The sequence below is a fragment of the Molothrus ater genome, chromosome 4 (assembly GCF_012460135.2).
Source record: "Molothrus ater isolate BHLD 08-10-18 breed brown headed cowbird chromosome 4, BPBGC_Mater_1.1, whole genome shotgun sequence".
NCBI classification, from domain to species: domain Eukaryota; kingdom Metazoa; phylum Chordata; class Aves; order Passeriformes; family Icteridae; genus Molothrus; species Molothrus ater.
The window spans coordinates 12901096-12920221 of record NC_050481.2 but is presented as its reverse complement, the minus strand read 5'-3'; the positions used below and the strand labels follow the sequence as shown (position 1 = coordinate 12920221).

The window sequence follows — 19126 nt, the reverse complement described above, 5'->3', positions numbered from 1 at the left end:
CTGCCGCCGGCCACCCTCTGGCCAATAGCAGCGCGGTCTTCCCGACTCGGGGCAGGCGATTGGCAGCAGCCCGGCCACGTGCTTCCCCCGGCGGGTTGCTGCCCGGAGTCCCCGCTCCCGCCATGGTGGCTGCGCCTCCGCGGGGCGGCCCGGCGGTCCCGCTCCGTGCCCTGCCGCGGCCGTGACGGTCCCGCGCAGCCCTGGCCATGGCGGAGCCTGGGCTCGCCGTGCGGAGGAAGAGCCGCTCCAGATCGGAGCGCAAGCGGAGCCGGGCCCCAGTGCAGCCCGTTGCCGCTAGCTCGCCGGTGGCTCGCAAGAGACCGAGTTCTGGCGGCGAGGGACCCCCGGCGGAGGCCCTGGTAGGGGATGGCGGGATCCTGGGGCTGGTGTCGAGGCGGGGCAGATCCGCTGGGAGGATGGTGTGTGTCGGGAAGGGTCATATTTTGTATAAGAGAGTATGCTGCTGTTTGGCTTTATCTTTAAAAAAAATCATCTCTATCATCTCTCTGCACGTATTCTCCTACTTGTAGGTTATCTGTTTCGCTTAGTTAAGGCATTTCTTCAGAACCTAAGCTGGGTTTTCCTCACAGACGACATCACACAAAATGCTTTTGTGTTAAGCTGGGGCAGACTTAAGCGACTTGGCTCTGATGTTTGCGCTCTGCATGTTATTCTGCCTTCCGTGGCGTTGCCTCAGGGTGTCGATAACTCCTGTTTCGTTTTTGCAGTGCAGTAATGATAGCGAGGAGGATATGTTTGGTGACTATGACAGCTTTTATGGAAACGATTCCTTGATCGCTCAAGTGGATGATGTTGAGCACAAATACCTGCAGGATAAAAATATGGATGTGAAAGCAGCTGGAGAGATTGTACTTGGGAACCTTCAGTCAGGAGTTCACCAGAAAGAGCAAGACCACTTCTCTGCTTCACAAAATGCGGGTGTTCTTAAAAGTGACGATGAGGGTGCCTGCCAAGTGCATGACAGTGACCCAGCTGATGGCAATCAAAAATTAACTGAGTCTATTTTAGATGACTTGCCATCGTCGCAACTCCTGTATTTTGAAAAAATGGATGAACTTTCTTCTGCTTCTAGAACATCTCCACTCTCAAAAGGGAGAGATGAACGTATGAATTCTTTCTCAGACAAAATCAGAGACCCACTGTCTTTTTATGCTGGTGCTGAACACAGGAACAGACCTATTGATTCTTCCTCACACTCCAAGTGTGTTTTATTTAAATCTGAGAGTCTCAAAGATCACCTGAAAAGTGCTATGACTGGAAATGCCAGAGCCCAGACTCTGCAGGTCTCCAAGACCAAGCAGCTCAAAGAAGCTGTTTTATCTGAAGAGATTTTTGTGGCTAGGAAAGCTATTGAATCTTCTTCTCTTGATATAGGCCCTTTTTATGGATTACCTAGCAAGGTTAAAGATTTATTCAGACAACTTCGAGGGATTGAAACACTTTATGGTAGTGTAACCAATGGTCTGTTGGAAAAAAAAAAAGAACTGCTAGTGGAGTATTGTCTGTTTCACCCATTATACTGTAAAAATATTTAAGGTAATGCTTAACATAAACCACATTGGAAAGTAGTTGTCCTGTTTTAGGAAGTGGCTATTTTGGTGTTTTAGATGGATGGGATGGATGGATGGTATCTATCTGGATTACAGAATAGTTAGAAGTCACCATCACTGTAAGCTTTAAGTGCTTTTGTGAGGAAAAGCTCTCAAAGGCTGAGCTCAGAGTGTTCTGAATGAAACACAGGCATTTTCACGTTAACTAACATTCCCCTGGGGTTGCTGATAGTTCCATTTATATTTTGCAGAGTGGCAGCATGATTGCCTAATGTTAGAATCCCTACAGCAAAGGAAGAACTTGATATACTCGTTGCCAACTGGTGGTGGAAAAACTCTTGTAGCTGAAATAATAATTCTCCAAGAATTACTCTGCAGGCAGAAGGATGTTCTGATGATCCTGCCATATGTTGCCATTGTCCAAGAAAAGGTCTGGATACAGTGTTTCTGGTACTGCTGTTCTTGATATAAGTCTTTCATTATACGCTTTGTTTACTTGCTCGCGTGCCCGGTTTGCAGTAAGGTTTTTATGAATATACGGTGGGAAGTGAGTGACCTCTTCTAAATGCTGCTCTGAGGGTCAGTAATTTTGGAATGGAACAGACACAAATTATGAGGTGAAGATATTGAGTTATGAAGTAAAGGGTGCTGAATTTTGAAATAATGGCTTTTTGGGAGGTTTTCTTTAATTGTGCAGCCTGAGAACTGCTGCCCATCTTGCTAAGTAAGTGATCTTGAAATAAAAACGTATTTTGGTATAAAGGGAAAGTTAGTTTTAAAGAACAGATGGAACCCAGCTATAATATGTGCAGACAGTTCAATTTTGTAGCTGAAGTAGATAATCTTAGCTAATATGTTTCACTCATTCAAGCAGCTGATTGTGGTATGGGTTGATTTTCTGTTGAGTTATTGAGGCAGATCTGCAATCCAAAATGAGCATGAATTTGTTCTCTAACTGATTTTTCTTTTACAGATTAGGGGTTTATCGAGTTTTGGGATAGAATTGGGTTTCCTGGTTGAAGAATATGCAGGAAGTAAAGGAAGATTTCCACCAATCAAAAGGAGAGTAAAGAAATCTCTTTATATTGCTACTATAGAAAAAGGACATGCTCTGGTGAACTCCTTAATTGAAACAGAAAGAATCGATGACCTGGGCCTGGTTGTGGTGGATGAGGTAGGCCACAAGATCCAGCATATCAGGTGCAAGTTCTTTTAGGGTTCTAATAAGCAATTATTTAGGAAGGAGCAGTTCTTTGCCTGTTTGGTTTTGCTTAGAGTATTCGTCATGAAAATTACTTTTATTTTCTGTGTTCTGAATTGGCCCATAATTCTCTAATTTGAAAGTTGTTGTTTGTTCTTTTTTTTAATGAAGCATTTATCACTTTTTCAGAGTAATAGATTTATATTGAGAAATCTACTGTGGTAGTGGTTGATGGTGAATTCCTGCATAACTACTTGTCATTTAGAAGTCTCTAATGGGTTGATATAAAGCATAAATAATTCTAATGTTATGGAATGTACTTTATGAAGCCTAGACCTTAACTCGTAGATGTGAAGCCATGCGACTTTGTGTCTGGTAGTAATGACCCAGTGAAACACTGACAAAAATGAAAAATACCAAGTAACATTTGGCTGTGAGAATTGCCTGTTGCAGTGGTGGGGCTGAATTGCACTACCAAAGGTTTATTGTGAGGTTGAGTAACGTGTATAATGTCTAATGGGGATTTTAATTCCTGGAATTCTTCAGGCTGACTGACCATACTTTAGCACTGTAGCTTCTGAACAGAGGGCAGCTGAAGCACTACTGTTTTTTCTAGAAGCTGGCTGCTAGGAATGTTTTTACTTTAAGTGTTGCTTAAACCACATTTAGTTTAAAGTTGCCTCAGACTGGCAAATACAAAAATCTCCACCCTGACTGTTTACTGTCAGGAGTTAACTGTGTCAGTTGTGGTCTAATTAAATGGAAGGTAAATCTTGTTGTCTACATTTGCCCATGAGTCTTGTTCTGTGATTCTTAAATGCTTTTTGAGTGAGGTAATACATCTGAGCTTAACAGTGCAAATTTAAACAAGGGATATCTTTAGGAAGTCCAAGAAAAACATTTCTGTAGTATTTCTTTATATTATATATTTTGGTGGGTTTTTTTCAGAAATACTCTCAACTCATTAGCATTCTTGCCTTTTCTTTTTCCCTTCTGTCCACAGCTGCATATGCTCGGGATGGGAAGTCGTGGAGCAGTACTGGAAATTACTCTGGCGAAAATTCTTTACACCAGTAGTAAGACATGGCTACAGTTAATGTCATTAACATTTTGTAGTTGTGGCCTCTGAGAGAAGTCACTCTCACTTTCTGGGTTTGTGCTGTTTTGGCTGCTTTTGAAAAACATGGCATAACTCCATGTATTAACAGCATTTACTCATTGAAGTGTTAATTGACCCTCTAACGATGTTAGGGTGTTTTTGAAGCTCTTTTGATACTTCTCTGTGAAATGCTAGGTGTTGTCAAATGTCTTCCATTTATTTGTAGGAGCCCTTTCCAATTAAATGTTTCTTTTTTTACATTTAAGTCTCAGTTATGATTTTATAACTTAATATTATTTCTTAGTTAGTTAGTTAGTTAGTTAGTTAGTTAGTTAGTGGCCTTTAGTGGCCTTAGTTTAGTAGTGGCCTTTCCCTTCAAACCTGCTACTTTGGCATTTTGGAAAGATTGATGGTGAAGGAGTCTTGTGACTTAGATACTGAACAGAAGTGTTAAAAATTGGCAATGTGACAATAAAATCATTTCAACTTCTGTTTTACAGAAAAGACACAGATCATTGGCATGAGTGCAACGTTAAATAATGTTGGAGACCTGCAGAAGTTCCTGCAAGCAGAGTACTACACTAATAATTTTAGACCGGTCTGTATACAAGATATCAGGAACTAGTAAAGAAGATATTTGCCTTTAAAATCATAGTAAATCTGTTTAGAATTGTATCACACCTTTTGTGCTTAATTGTACAGTATAATATAAGGCCTGCCATTGCTCTCTAATTGCTAACAATACAGTAAATAGCACCATGCACTTCTAAATACACAAATGCAATAACCTTTGTAATGCTGTGCTAAGGCATTTGCTTCTTTTTAGGTTAAGCAATTCCTAAATTACAGCAACTGTGCTGAGTCACTGTAGTCCATTTGGTACAACTAGAATATGTAGATGCTGGTTCTTGTATGCTGTCAGGACAACATGGTTTATAAATAGTTCATGGGATGCAATTTTGGCATTCTTCATTATAATTCCATGGTTTATCAAGGCAAATAATCAAAACAATTAAGTTCTCTTAAAAATTCTAAAGTGCGTGCTTATGTGCAAGTATGTATATGACGTGATGTTTAGAGAAAAGCTGTATCTGTACATCAGTAATAGCTTTAGAGAGCACTGAGTAATTTAACTAAAGTTTCTCTTTGTGGTTTCTACCTTGCTAGGTAGAATTAAAGGAGTACATAAAGATACGAGACGCCATTTATGCAGTTGACAGCAAAACAGAAAATGGCTTTGCTTTTTCACATCTCCTTAATTTCAAGGTAAAAACAAAGTGCTTATAGTTTCTTAGAACTGTTGTGAAATGCATTATTTTACACTGATATGCTTACAGGCCTTTTACTAGAAAAATTACTTAAACATGATAATTCAGTTGTAGTACCCATGAGAAAGAAGGGGTAGGCTTTGGGAATGAAAAAAACAGCCTTAAAATATTGAATGCTTAACTTGATTTGCACTTCTTTTTGACTCTTCAAGGTAGAGGTTTCTTCAGTATTTTGACCTGCAAAAAGTAATATGTTTGAGTATTCCAGATACTCAATGTTTTTTGTTGGGGGGTAGAGTGGATCACTCTTGGACAAAACTAAAAGAAGATACCTTTTGGGGGTTTTGCCAGCTTACTACTGCCTTGTAGGGATTCTTTCAACCTTTACAAAGGAAAATGTGTCTAATGGTAGACTGTATCTCAAGCATTGCTAAAAGAAAATGAAGTATTAAGGGAAAAAGCAAAGAATTTGACTTGTGTATCCATGCATCCCTCAAGTTAGATGTCTTTCATATGAGGATTGGGAGAAAAGTTTATCCTACAACTTCTTGGAATTACGTCACATTAAATCCAATGGGAGTATTCAAGCAATGGTTGAGAACAAGTGTTGAATGTTTAGGTTACAACTTAATTCCTAGGTTTAAATATTTGTCAATCTGTGCTTATTACAGTATTCTAGTAATCTGGAGAAAGCAGATCCTGACCACATCATTGCCCTCGTTACTGAAGTTATTCCTAAATATTCCTGTCTAATCTTTTGTCCCACTAAAAAGAATTGTGAAAATGTGGCTTCAATGGTGTGCAAGTACCTCAAGAAGTAAGTTTCTATATATATATTTTTTTTAATTATATGTGAAATAATTGCTTACAACTTAGGGTTTGTTGTCATCTATCTTGCAAGTGGTTTTCCTTGGTGATTAGAAGTAAATGCTTTGAACATGGAGTCATGTAATGTTGCTACCTGCATAAGTGATAGCAAACTGCAAAAGGCTTATTAAATAAATTTTTTTTTAAGTTCTTACTTTTGTACCAAAACAGTTAAAAAAGACGATTGCCAGAGGAAAAAAACTAAAGAAAAGAAGGAAAAACATACTAAATTAATCTAACTTTGTCCCTTTGGCATTGGTTTCTGGAAGCTTAGAAAACAAACATTTTTCTCTTGGAAAACAAACATTTGGTATTTAGTCATGTATTTGGTAGTCAGTTGAATATCTCTATTCCCATACCCACTTTGGAAATCTGAGTTGTAAAATCTAAAGCAGCCAGTATTTGATCTCTTCTGTTCCTGTGTTTCCAAACAAGGAAGGCTCTATTGCAACTAAATCAGCCTCTTGTGTATTGCTGGAAAGTTACTGGAAATAACTATTTCTTCAACTTACATGTTAGAGAAATGAATGATGAACAGAATGAGGCAGTAAGCATGTCTCTTGGTTTTTATTTTCTTTTTGCTTAATGATTGGTCAAAATCTAAAGAAATGCTTTTCCTCCTCCAAGAGAATTTAGAGCTCACAAGGAGAAAGAAAAACAAGATCTCATCAAGAACCTAAAGAGTATTGGAAATGGAACTGTCTGTCCTGTTTTGAAGCAAACAATCCCTTTTGGTATTGCCTATCACCACGGTGGCCTTACAAATGATGAAAGAAAAAGCATAGAGGAAGCTTATTCTGCAGGTGTCTTGTGTCTGCTTGCTTGCACAGCCACTTTAGCTGCTGGAGTGAACCTACCAGCTAGAAGGTTAGTAGCCAAAAGATTTAAGTTTTGCATTGATTTTTGCTTTGTAAAAAAAAAAATTCTTTAGTAAGTTGGAAATCTTAGTGCTATTTAAAGTGTGTTTGTGCTTTTGCCAGCAAATTGGAAATATAAAGGATGTTGTGGTCAATTTGGGACACAAGCCTGCAGCAATCATGTAGGAAATGTGAATCAGTAGGAAGTACCTCAGAGTATATCACTGAAGAGCACTTATGTAAATGAATTAAGGAAGTTTTAATAAATTGAAAAATGTTTTCATGTTTTTAGTAATGTTATTCAAAAGAAGAGTGATTTCTTTAGATACTCTCCTAGGAGCAGTGTTTAAATGGTAAAATAAACCTTTTCTGAGGATTTGCAGTTGGAATATGTTTTAAAACAAAAATGTGTTATCTTTTCATATGCAAGTTCTGATGATAGGGCTGCTATAATCTGTGTGACCAAAGATTGCTTGGCTAGGTGGACTGGCTAAGAATCCACTTCTGTGTGCACATTTAATACACCTTAAATAGTTTAAGGCTTTACAATTGATTTACTCATCTGTCCAAAGAGGTACATTTGAATTTTATTAGTTATGAGGTAAGGGGCCTATATAAACAGTGAATTTGAATTTATAACATTTTATTGCTGCTTTAGTAATTTGAATATAAAGCATAACTTATTCAAGATGTCTTTGCAGGGTGATTCTCAGAGCTCCTTATGTTGGTAATGACTTCCTGAAGAAGAGCCAGTATAAGCAAATGATTGGCAGAGCTGGTCGAGCTGGTATTGACAGTGCTGGAGAAAGTATTCTCATAGTGCAAGAAAAAGACAAACACTTGGTAATTTTTACAAAGCTGTTGGTAATTTAAATTGCTGAGTTAAGATGGTGGAATAAACAGGAGGAGACAAGCTGCCTAGCTTAATTTTTGTTCACCTCTTAAAGTTGTAAGTATTTGATTTATGTAATAATACCTTTACACTTCCTTTACGTGGCTTGTTTTCAGATGGGAACTGTAAACTTTTGATGTTTACCGTTATTTTCTTTATAAGGTGAATCATGCATGTCAGTTTGATTTTTTGAAAGTATAAAATTAATGCATGAATATTCCTCTGTACTAATATCTTCCTTGCCCGTTTTAGGTTCAGGATTTAGTTCACAGTTCTTTGGAGAACTGCCACAGCAATCTTCTGCTGGAGTTGACCAAGGGAATCCAGAGCCTGTTGTTATCTTTGGTTGGACTGAAGGTATCAGTTAACTCTTCTATGTGAGTAACTTAACTGCTTGGAAATGCTAAGAAAATGTCACCTGTTGATCCTGTAGGAAAAGACAGACTGCTTAAACATTCAGGCTTGCAAGTTCAGAAAAGCTTTAATCAAATTTTTGTCCTTATCTGATTAGATCTTCTCATTTAACTCAATAAGTAATCATCTAACACAACGATTACCTTATGTGTAAAAGCAAAAATTATATCTATCTTATTATACAATAGAATATCAATATTTCTATTTCTGATACTTGATTCAAAATACAAATAGAAGCAGTGGAAGCAAGTTAACATGATGCAGTTGCTAGAATAATAGAACAGATGGAGAGCAGTCCATCAGATCCACCACCGAGAATCTATCATTCTATTTGTTGGGATATATTCTATAGAAACACAAGCTCTTTCTTTATTCAGTATTTTTTTCTTATGTCTTATTAAATATGTGAAATTATAACTTTAAATATGCTAATCATTTCCCAAACTGGTGCAGATAGCAGTTACCTGTGAGGAAGTGGACAATTTTATGTGCTGTACATTGCTGGGTGTTCAGCAGCAGCTGCTGTGTAAAGAGAAGAGCCTCTCAGAGATAATTAAAGATGGGCTGGAAAATCTAATAGAAAAAGGACTCCTAAAAGGAAGAATATCTGAGAAAGACCACAATTCCAAATCTACACTGACAATCACACCCTTGGGTAAAGCTGCATTTAAGGGTATGGACTTTTTTATTGTTATTATTAAACTGCAATGAAAAATAAGTTTTCAAGAAAGAGTTTTGCTACATGATGTAGACTGAAAATGGGAGTGAAGTAGCACATGACTGAAAGTGATGTGAATGAAGTGTGATAATATTGATCCCACTGGGAAAAAAACCGGAACTGTACCCCTAAAAGAATCACTTAAATAATTCATTTAGTGTTGTAATTGAAGTGGCTCAGGGCCTTGTTTTACAATTAATTGTTATGAACAGGTTATTGTAAACAGAAGGATTCCTTGGAAAGCTTAAGAGGGAAAGGGAGCATATGACATGTAGACCAATTGTAATAAAAATAAATATATCAGGAAGTTCTGTTTTCCTATCGTATCATAAATATTTTGGGCTGTGGAATGTAGTTGAAATAGGATGAATCTGAAAGGTTCCTTCAATCTACAGAATTATTGTAGGACTTCAGTAAAGCCAAGACATTTCACAAGCACTCCAAAACCACACAGAATGAACATACATGGAAATAGGTGATTGCCTTTCCTCAGCTTTGCTTTGCTACTCATGTTAGGTTAGAATAGTAATTCAGGTTGCAGATATTTCTCTCCAGTTCAGATGGCATAACAAGCTTTTGTGGAAGGTAAAGACAATACTATTTCTATGTTAAAATGTACTTTATTTAACTCTTTGTGCCTGTTTATAATTGTCCTTATTCTTACCCTGTGTGCTTATTCTAGGCTCAATAGACTTGGCGTACTGCAATATTCTGTACCGAGAACTGAAAAAGAGTTTGGAGGGGCTGGTTCTCGAGAGCAATCTTCATCTCCTCTATCTGTCAACTCCCTATGATATGACTTCTACTTGTAGCCCAGATTGGATGATATACTTGAGACAGGTGAGAAATTGCTAGCAAACATCCATTGGGGCATTCAGTAATCCTGTGTATTAAATTTGCAGGGGGTTTGTACACATAGGACATGAAGTGGGGTAGCAATCTGATAGCAAATATGCTGGGTTTTTTACTGGGGGTGCACTAAAATCTGTTTAATTCTGTTAAAATGAGGCATTCAGAGATGGTCAGTTACAGATAAATCAGACAAGCAGGCAAAGAAGCCTCAGAGCTGCCTGTGACTGGTGACTGTATACTACTCTACTGATTCTCTAGAGATATTGAAAAACGTTTTTGCACTGTGAACAATGTACTTGTGTTTTCTATGATATTAAAAGAATTGAATATCTGAAAATTCTTTATAAAATTTTATTTTAGTTTAACCAGCTAAGTGCAGCAGAGCAAAAAGTAGCAGATATTGTGGGAGTACCTGAAAGCTTTATTACAAAAAAGGCTTCTGGTCAAGCCGTCAGAAAGGTAGGTTGGCAATTTCTCATACCCAAGATGACAGTTTAGTGATTTCATTTGATTATTTGCAAATTCCAGATGATTTTTCTGCTAGTGTTATTTATTGCTGTTCTGATTATTAAAGTTCTTTTAATCTCATTGGTTGGTTTTCTTAATGTTTTTCATGTCTTTGTGTGTAGTATAGAAATGTTTTAAAGCTGTGGAGGGAGTAGAGATGAAAAGATTTGCCTTGTAGTACTAACAGAACATCTGCAGTGTGATACTGGCTCTGAATTCTAGTTTGTCTTATTCCTAGAATGTGGACAATGCTGTGGTGAACAGGTTCTACCTGACATTTGTCCTTTATTCACTACTGAAAGAGACCAATATATGGAGTGTTTCAGAGAAATTTAACTTGTCCCGGGGCTATGTGCAGAATCTCCTCAATTCTGCAGCCTCCTTTGCATCCTGCCTTCTACATTTCTGTGAGGTACTGTGTTAAAAAAATGTAAATAAATTCTTTGTGGCTTGGTTTTGCAAAATCTGGAGTTTTGTTATCTTACTTTAGAACTGAATACAGGTGTGGTAATTCACCTTTCCTGTGCAAAAATGTTTCTTCACCCTTCCTGTTCTATGTTATTTTTTCTGTTATTTTTTCTGTTGAGCAAATCTTAACATTGTCATACAATGACATTTCTGATAGTAAAAGCAAGCTTTATGCACTGAGAATGTGAAAATATACAAATTGTACAGGGCATTAATCACTGCTAGTGCTGTTGGTGAAATAACGAATATAATTTATTGCTTATCCTTCAGAATTGCCCCACCTTTGGGATGTTCAGCTGAAGAATGCTGAATACACCTCTGCAGCTCTCTGAAAGGATGACTTAGAGAAATAATAGTGCTTCCCCTATCTAAAAGACAAATACATACTTTTTGCCTTAGTAGAGTTTTGTCCGTCATATTTCCCAAATACAGAACTTTGGAGCTGATTTTTAGCAATCTTTGTCTCTGTAGGAATTGGAAGAATTCTGGGTTTATAAAGCCTTGCTGACAGAGCTTACCAAGCAGTTGACATACTGTGTTAAGACAGAACTCATCCCTCTGATGGAGGTAGCAGGGGTTCTAGAGGTCAGTAAACCTGCCTTGATGAAACTTTTCAAGTTAACTTGTGTGCTAAATGTTACTGTGTCTTGTAAGTGTCTCTGGAAAATCAAGTAATTTGTTACTGGGAATTCAGCTTAATGCAGATATTCCACAACAGTCTGGAGGTTGGGGGAAAAGTGATCTGTTTAGGAAATGGGAGCTGGGGCCCATGGTTTTCTTCTGGCTTCTGCCACAGCAACTATGAAAATACTTTATTTGGACAATAGTTTAACTGTATACTCACTTGAAAGTCCTCCATTTTGGCCACAATAATCCCCTGCACTCTTATAGGCTGGGAACAGTGTGGCTGGACCGGGCCCAGGCAGAAAGGGACCTGGGGGTACTGGTCAACAATAGACTGAACATGAGCCAGCTCTGAAGGCCAAGGCATCCTGGTCTGTATCAGGAATAGTGTGGCCAGCAGGAGCAGGGAGATCATTCTTCCTCTGCACTTGGCACTGGTGAGGCCACACCTTGGGTGCTGTGTCCAGTTCTGGGTCCCTCAGTTTAGGAAGGATGTTGACTCACTTGAGCATGTCCAGAGGAGGCAACGAGGCTGGAGAGGGGCTTGGAACACAAACCCTGTGAGGAACAACTGAGGGAGCTGGGGGTGTTTAGCCTGGAGAGCAGGAGACTCAGAGGTGACCTTATCACTCTCTACAACTTCTGAAAGGTGGCTGTAGTCAGTTGGGGGTTGGTCTCTTTCTCCAGGCAGCAACTGATAGAACCAGAGGACACAGTCTCAAACTGCACCAAGGGAAATATAAGTTGGATATTAGGAAGGAGTTTTTTACAGAAAGGGTGATAAAGTTTTGGAATGGTCTGTCCAGGGAGCTGGTGGAGTCACCATCCCTGGATATGTTTAAGAAAAGACTGGATGTGGCACTCAGTGCCATGGTTTAATTGAGGTGTTAAGGCATGGGTTGGATTTTGATGATCTTTAAGGTCTCTTCCAACCTAGTCATTCTGTGAATTCTGTGGAAAACAGAGTCCAGGTTTCTTTTGTGGTAAGTATTCTTCAGTTCCTGGGAGTAAGGAGGAATAAGAATTTACATATTTAAGTTAGAAGATCCTTACAGAAATATGCAAAGTCATGTTGGGACTGCATGTATTTTAAATAAGAAATTTAACTTGTCTCTGAATCAAAGACTCCTATTAAAACAAAAGCTCTTTTGGGACTTCAGTCCAAGGTTCTACTCCTCACAAAATGATTTAACTTACTTATCCAGCATATTGTAGAATCAGTTTGTCAGAAAACCATTGAATTTACTGGCAGTGAGGTTTTAATCTGAGAAACTAAACAAGACAGACGCCTCCAAAGAATGTGGGACTGTCATTCCTGTCAGTGACAGTGAATGCAGAAAACATGGCAACAAGAGAAGACAGCAGCATTGGTATCATCTAGGCTCAGAGGAAATAAAGGCAAATGGATTCATAAAAGGTGGATAAGATTGCTAGGGTGGTAAATCTTAGTGGCAAACCTGTGCTATTAGGCTATAAAGATTCTCAGTGAGTATTCAGGTTAGAAAAAGAGAATTGGATTGATATGCAAAATGAAATGTTGGAGATTGGTGCAGAGATTGGCACTTACCAGTAATTCCTATTTCCTGTTCTGATAATCTAACACAATTTTGTACTTTCAGGCACGAGCAAAACAGCTTTACAATGCAGGGTACAAAACTTTAGCACACCTGGCTAATGCAAATCCAGAAACTTTGGTGAGGATGATTGAGCACTTATCAAGACGTCAAGCCAAACAAATAATTTCATCTGCAAAGGTGAGTTAGAAACAAAGCTATAAAAACCTGCTTCAGAACTCCAGTATGTCAAAAGTGGAAGTTTGAACGACATTAAAAGGGAAGGATTCAGTTTACTAGTAAAGGCATTAGTGGACATTTGTGATCCAAATGCTGATATGTACTGAGAACAGTCTGTTGTGTACAGCCAAGTGGTGCTGCTTTTCAGAGGGGAAGCAAAGGGCAAGAATGCATGACAGCTTGTCTGATACTTGAAATGCTCTGTTCTGCCAATCTCTCAGGACTTACCTTACAGAAGTTCTAGTGGTAATTGTGAGAAAAGAATAGGATTTGTAGGGTTGTAGAAATAGAAACCAACAAGGTGCAGAATTAACTTCACCTATTTAGGTTGCTTTTGTCATGCCCTTTTATTCTTTCCTGTCTTTTCCATTTTGAATATGCAAGTTCCATAACAAACACTAAGTTGTGTCTAAACAAAACCTGCAGGAAGTACTTTTTCAAGGGATGGTGTTCTCTCCCTATCCCCATTCATCATCTGCTCTTGCAATGGTATTGGCTTCATGTTTGATTCTACTAAAAGAGCAAGCTCGTGGTGAAGTAAGGGAATGTCCAGAATAAAAGGATGGGTGATTGGTGTAAAAATAAGGCAGTCAATTAGAAAGTTTTGGTTTGCACATTCTCATTAAATAAATACACCAGCTTTGGGGTTTGTGTACTTTAAAGGTCATGTTCAGATAATGTTGTAGGCTTCTTGCTGCCTTTTTTGTTTGCTGCTGTGGGAGCCAAAAGAAAGGGATATATGCAGATTGCTTATCTACATCAAGGACAAGTCTAGCAATCTACCCTACTCTCCTGCTCAGATACTAAATTCATGGAGTTTTCTCTAATTGGGAAGTTAGAAGAGTGCTTGAATGGGGTCCTGTTCCTCTCCATGCCATCAACAAACAGTTCAGGGCAGTGGATTTAACAACTGCTAATATTGGGAGTCCTGTATGTCTGGTGTAAAATGCTGTAGTAAGAAATTTCAAATAAAGGAAGAAGTCAGCTCAGCAGGCACAACTTAAAAATGTTTATTCTAACATGGAAAATGAATGTCTAAAGTTAAAAATGTTCCTTAACAGTTCCAGACAAAACTGTTCATATTCTGTAAAATTGGTGTATTATGTGATGGCAGAATCCAGAAAACCATCTGTGTGCTGTATGAATTTTTGTGTGAATGCTTTCTATATGGGTGTAAACTAATCGACAAAAAAATGCTGGTTCTTTGAGGCAAAGCTGCTGCTGTCCTGGGAGCAGCAGCAACAGTCTTCTACAGACCCAGGTGCAAGTTTGGAGGGAAACGCTGGTGTTTTAATCTAAGAGTCATAGCTAATACTTGTATTTGTTTTCTAATTTTTGTTTTTCTCTGTGTTTTCTTGTTGTAGATGCTGCTGAGTGAAAAAGCTGAGGCTTTACAGGAAGAAGTCGAAGAACTCTTAAAAGTGCCAACAGATATCCCAGGGACCCACTGATTGTCATGGAAAAAAGTAATGAATCCAAAATTCAGATATTTTTAAAGTTTTTAACTCTCCTGTTTAAAGCTGCTGTAATTTAATAAATATTTAATATCTTTTGTATACCACAATTCTGAGTGATTTCTGAATTCAGAAGTTGACTATTGAAACAAGGTGCCCTGACGAGGGCAGGAGTGATGCATCTGACTCCATCTTATCAGAAGTCTAATTTATTACTTTATTCTACTGTATTATATTAAAGAATACTATACTATACTAAAGATTACAGAAAGGATACTTACTGAATGCTAAAAAGATAATAAAAACTCGTGACTCTTTCCAGAGTCCTGACACAGCTTGGCCCTGATTGGCCAATGAGTCAAAACAACACACACCAGAGTCCAAGCAGGCAATCACCTGTGGGTAAACAATCTCCAAACACATTCCACAGAGCACAGCACAGGAGAAGCAAATGAAATAAGAATTGTTTTCCTTTTCTCTGAGGCCTCTCTAGCTGCCTTCCAGCTTCCCAGGAGAAAAACTCTAGGAGAAGGAATTTTTTCAGAGAATGTGAATGCCACAGTTGACTTCATTCGAAGGTTTGGACTGTGAACTTCTTGAGCAATAGGACAGAATAATCTTCATTCCTGGTTTTAGATACAGCCCTAGGAGTGCTTTGGGAATTGGACTGACTGCTTTGTGTGTACTTCTGCTGGGAGCTTATGCTCACAGCTGACTTAAATAATACCTTTAGATATTCCCTTTGGGACACCTGCATTTGAGTGAGCTACCCAGAAATGCCTGCTTGCAGGATTCTCTGTACTCTAGTGTAGCTAATGGCAGGAGCTGCAATTCATAACAAAGAAGTTGTCCCAGAGTTGTGCAAGAGATCATAAATGATGCCTAGTTTAAGCCTTTTTGAAAAAATGCAAATATCAAATTCATATTCAGCCTCTGGCAATTCCCTGAGATAATTCTTTCAGGATGCCTTTGAAGCAGTCTTCCAAACAGAAGGTTTACTTTTTTAAAATGTTTTTAATTTCTTGCTTAAATGTGAAGACTAAATAAAGATGAGGTCTTAAAGAACTGATGTTTGAGAAGCCCTGTCAAGTTCTGAGAGTCCATGGGCATGTGTCAGTCACCCTAGTCAGGATTTTTAAAGGCATCTGAACCCAATTTGCTCCAGCAAAAAGTTAAGCTTCATTAAAGTAGTTTTGAACCTACTTTAGAACCTACATCTCCCTGAACCTTCATCAGTTGTGACATGGTAAACTTCTAAGCTGGTGTGTAGCACTTGACAATGTCCTGCACATTAAGACAGACTTGAAAGCTGGGGCAGCCTGATGTGTTAAATTACAGAATCATAGACTGATTTGGGTTGGAAGAAACCTTAAAGATCATCTCATTCCAAACCCTCTGCCATGGGCAGGGACACTTCCACTAGACGAGGTTGTTGAAATCCTCACCCAGCCTGGCCTTGAACACCAGGCATGGGGCATCCACAGCTTTCTTGGGCATCCAGTGTCAGTGCTTCATCACCCTCACAGTAAGGAATTTCTTCCTAATATCCAATCTAAATATCTCTTCTTCTGGTTTAAATCTATTCCATCTTGTCCTATCACTATCTACCCCTCTAAAAACTCTCTCTCCCTCATTTATTGTAACACCTGGAGTCTTCTGTGCTGAACAACCCCAGCTCTCTCAGCCTGTGTTCATAGGAGAGGTGCTCCACCCCTATGAGCATCTCCATGGGCTACCTCTGAAAACAGTGTCCATGGCTTTCTTGTGCTGAGAACCCCAGATCTGGATGCAGTGTTCCAGGTGGGGTCTCATGAGGGCATGAAACTATGAGGTCTCATAGTTTTGAATTCTGGTAGCCAGTGTAGCAGCACACCTAAACATGGGATTTCTGTGTAAAATTTGGTCTCTTCTCAGTAAAGGAAAAGTAAGATAAGCCCCCAGTTTAACTAAGGTTTGATAGGTTAATTATGTTGTGGCTCTAGAAATAAACAGAAAGGTTTTTAAATCCAGTGAGGATGTTAGATGTTGAATGCTTGATAGAAAATGGTTATGGTGAAAAACTGTTGAAAATGCTAATATTCTACTGCTCATTCTGTTGTTGCATTAGAGAAATCATAGGTAACAATTGAATAAATTCTTAATAAACCTTTATTTGGCATAAACATGCCTCTGAACCCATACTTGTGGTATTTCATAGTGGCTTGCATGGTTTGGATAAATGCAATATTTGACTGCATTCAGTATTAAACCAGGTCAGGAATTTAAAGCCAGCACTTGTTAGAGGGAATGATTCATTTCCACTGGTACACTGAGTGCCCACAGGGAAATCCTGTTACTGATATTTAAGTGCCTGAGGCACAATTGGATTTGGAAACATGAAAAAATGTGAAGTTGGTCCTCAAGGGCAGAAGAAATATTTGCCATGACTTGTGGGTAAATCTAAGTCTATCTCTTAATGCCTTGCCTTTTAATTAAGATCTATTTTTGACCAAGTGATAGATAACATTAAATTCTCTATTGGTTTGTGTTACATTCAGAAGAGAGATGATGCTCACTCCAGCATAACAGTGAAGACATATTTAAGCAGGACATGTAGTACCCACATAAGAAAACACAACTATCTTAGAGGTTTATTGGTACTTGATGGTGCTTTTCCAAAGTTTGGTACAGTTTTGTGTGGATTTGATGGGGGAAAGAGCCCTAGGAATTTACTATATAATTATTCACTCTGAGTACTGAGTTACTGCAATAACAGATGTTATGGAAATAATCCATTAATTGCTGCATCTATTACAGAATAGTTAATAAGCCAGTAACATCTGTCACAATTCTTTGCATATTTGTACTTGTGTGCTAATTAAAGTGTACATTTTATGTATTTATATAGCAGAGGGGAACAGCAGTAAAATATTATTCCTGCCACTTGCTAAATGCACCCTCACACTATAGATGACCGTAACACCCAGCACTGATACAAGATCAGGTTTTGATGAGATACATGTTTAGAAAAAAAGTCAAATATTCCCTACAAATGCCAGAGCTCCTGTGAAAATGGTAGGAAAAGCTGGTTTGAAACAAGAGAGTGGTTTTCAATCTGCATAAAGCTGGTCTGGAAAGAAAAAGAAGTTGGCAATTGTTGTCTCTGCTGTTCTCTTCGCATAGACTGTCCTCAGCCTTGATGGATGAGTGCAATTCCCTTAAGGCTTTATCTGTGACCTTTGAGAGGATCAGAAATTAAATGAAGCTGCACTAATTTGCACTGAAACTTTGCTATATGTAGCTTGTCTTATTTTCCTGAAATCAAGCTTATCAGGCAAAGCAGCAGATGTATTTCATACCGCTTGTTTTAATGTGATTAAATACTTTTCACATAAAGCTTTCTTACCTGGGCTTTTCCCCTGGGTGGAGATGGGAGAAGAGAAAAAAGGGAATACAACAGATGCTGCTCATGGTATTTTTGTACTGCCAGATGATGCTCAGTGCTTCAGTGGGCTGATTTATATAGCACTCAGGTATTGGAATCAATATGCATTAGTTTGGTAAATGTCTGTTATGGGTGAATGTGCTATGGGAAAACTTATGCTGAGGATGGATTCAAGATATTTTGGAAAGCAAATATTTCTCACTTGCTTCAATGGGATGTTTGTATCCTAAGGCCTGTGTTAAAGGAAAAGAGGCAACATGGATGAATTTATCTTATTTCCATGTGATATAATGGTGGATGCTTCAAAGCTAAGTAGGTCATAAAAATATGCTGTGTTGAATGTTCCTGACAATGTCTTCATAACCCACAGCAAATTGGATGGGAGCTATTGTGTGTGCGAGTCTGTTCAGGTGCAGAGAAATGTTCTGACTTAAAACCTCAGAGCATATTTCTTAGTCTTTATTTCTATTCACTCCACTTTCCAGCTTGCCCACATAGACCAGTTCTTGTGTTTGTGTGATTCCCTTTCTTCCTCTTAGTCATGATTGCGTGAACCTCTGTACATAACTTACTGAAAACTGTCTCCTGGAAGGACTAGTAAGAGTCAGGCTTAGGATAAGGTTTAGCTGTTAATTTTCATTGTGTGAATGCGTTCCTATGTTCTGAAAAGCCATTTCCACATGAGTTAGTCCTGCCTAGCTCTCACTTTTTCTTTCCTTTTAAAGCTTCATTTCATCTCTGTGTGCATATCAAAGAAAACTGCTAAAATCTAGACCCAAGGTGTCATTTCCATCTCTGAATAAACAGGGTGTGCCATCTCAGACTCCCATAACCATCTGGGTTCAGAAATAAAACCAGCAGGGAGTACTGAGAGCAGCATTCTGTGTCAGGACAAGGTCTGGCTGCAGGCTTGGGGCAGGGAGGAAGGATAGCTCACAAAACCACTCTGATAGGCATCTCTGTTTTTACAGTTTCCATGCTTTCTTGGCATCAGCTTAGCCTTAATTTCATCTTCCTGAGGCTTCTTACATAGAAACAGAGCACTATCCTGACACAGGTCAGCTCTGTTCATCTGCCCAAACATCTGTGTCACAAGAACTGTTTGCCTTTTGCAAAG

General features: G+C 38.6%; 1 protein-coding gene across 4 annotated transcripts; it reads left to right on the top strand.

Annotated features, from left to right (window-relative positions):
• Positions 1-137: 137 nt before the first annotated feature.
• On the top strand, positions 138-14695 carry HELQ (helicase, POLQ like). Of its 4 annotated transcripts, XM_036381743.1 has the most exons (18): positions 138-359; positions 729-1467; positions 1823-2001; positions 2545-2745; positions 3776-3848; positions 4372-4469; positions 5039-5137; positions 5811-5956; positions 6634-6873; positions 7565-7706; positions 8008-8112; positions 8623-8842; positions 9570-9727; positions 10100-10198; positions 10485-10658; positions 11186-11299; positions 12958-13092; positions 14496-14695. In XM_036381743.1, the coding sequence occupies exons 1-18, from the start codon at positions 207-209 to the stop codon at positions 14580-14582; spliced, it is 3162 nt and encodes a 1053-aa protein (XP_036237636.1). In that variant the 5' UTR covers positions 138-206; the 3' UTR covers positions 14583-14695. The 4 variants fall into 4 exon arrangements, with proteins under 4 accessions (XP_036237636.1, XP_036237637.1, XP_036237640.1 ...); XM_036381744.1 differs by lacking the exon at positions 729-1467 and having other exon boundaries at positions 292-359; XM_036381747.2 differs by lacking the exons at positions 138-359; positions 729-1467 and adding an exon at positions 1499-1557.
• Positions 14696-19126: the final 4431 nt, after the last annotated feature.

Bases quoted from the DNA above. Each gene is read 5' to 3' on its own strand.
- HELQ (XM_036381743.1), top strand. From the start codon at position 207: ATGGCGGAGCCTGGGCTCGCCGTGCGGAGGAAGAGCCGCTCCAGATCG. The intron at 2,746-3,775 runs GTAGGCCACAAG...TTCTGTCCACAG, and splicing joins GCCTGGTTGTGGTGGATGAG to CTGCATATGCTCGGGATGGG. The intron at 6,874-7,564 runs GTTAGTAGCCAA...ATGTCTTTGCAG, and splicing joins GTGAACCTACCAGCTAGAAG to GGTGATTCTCAGAGCTCCTT.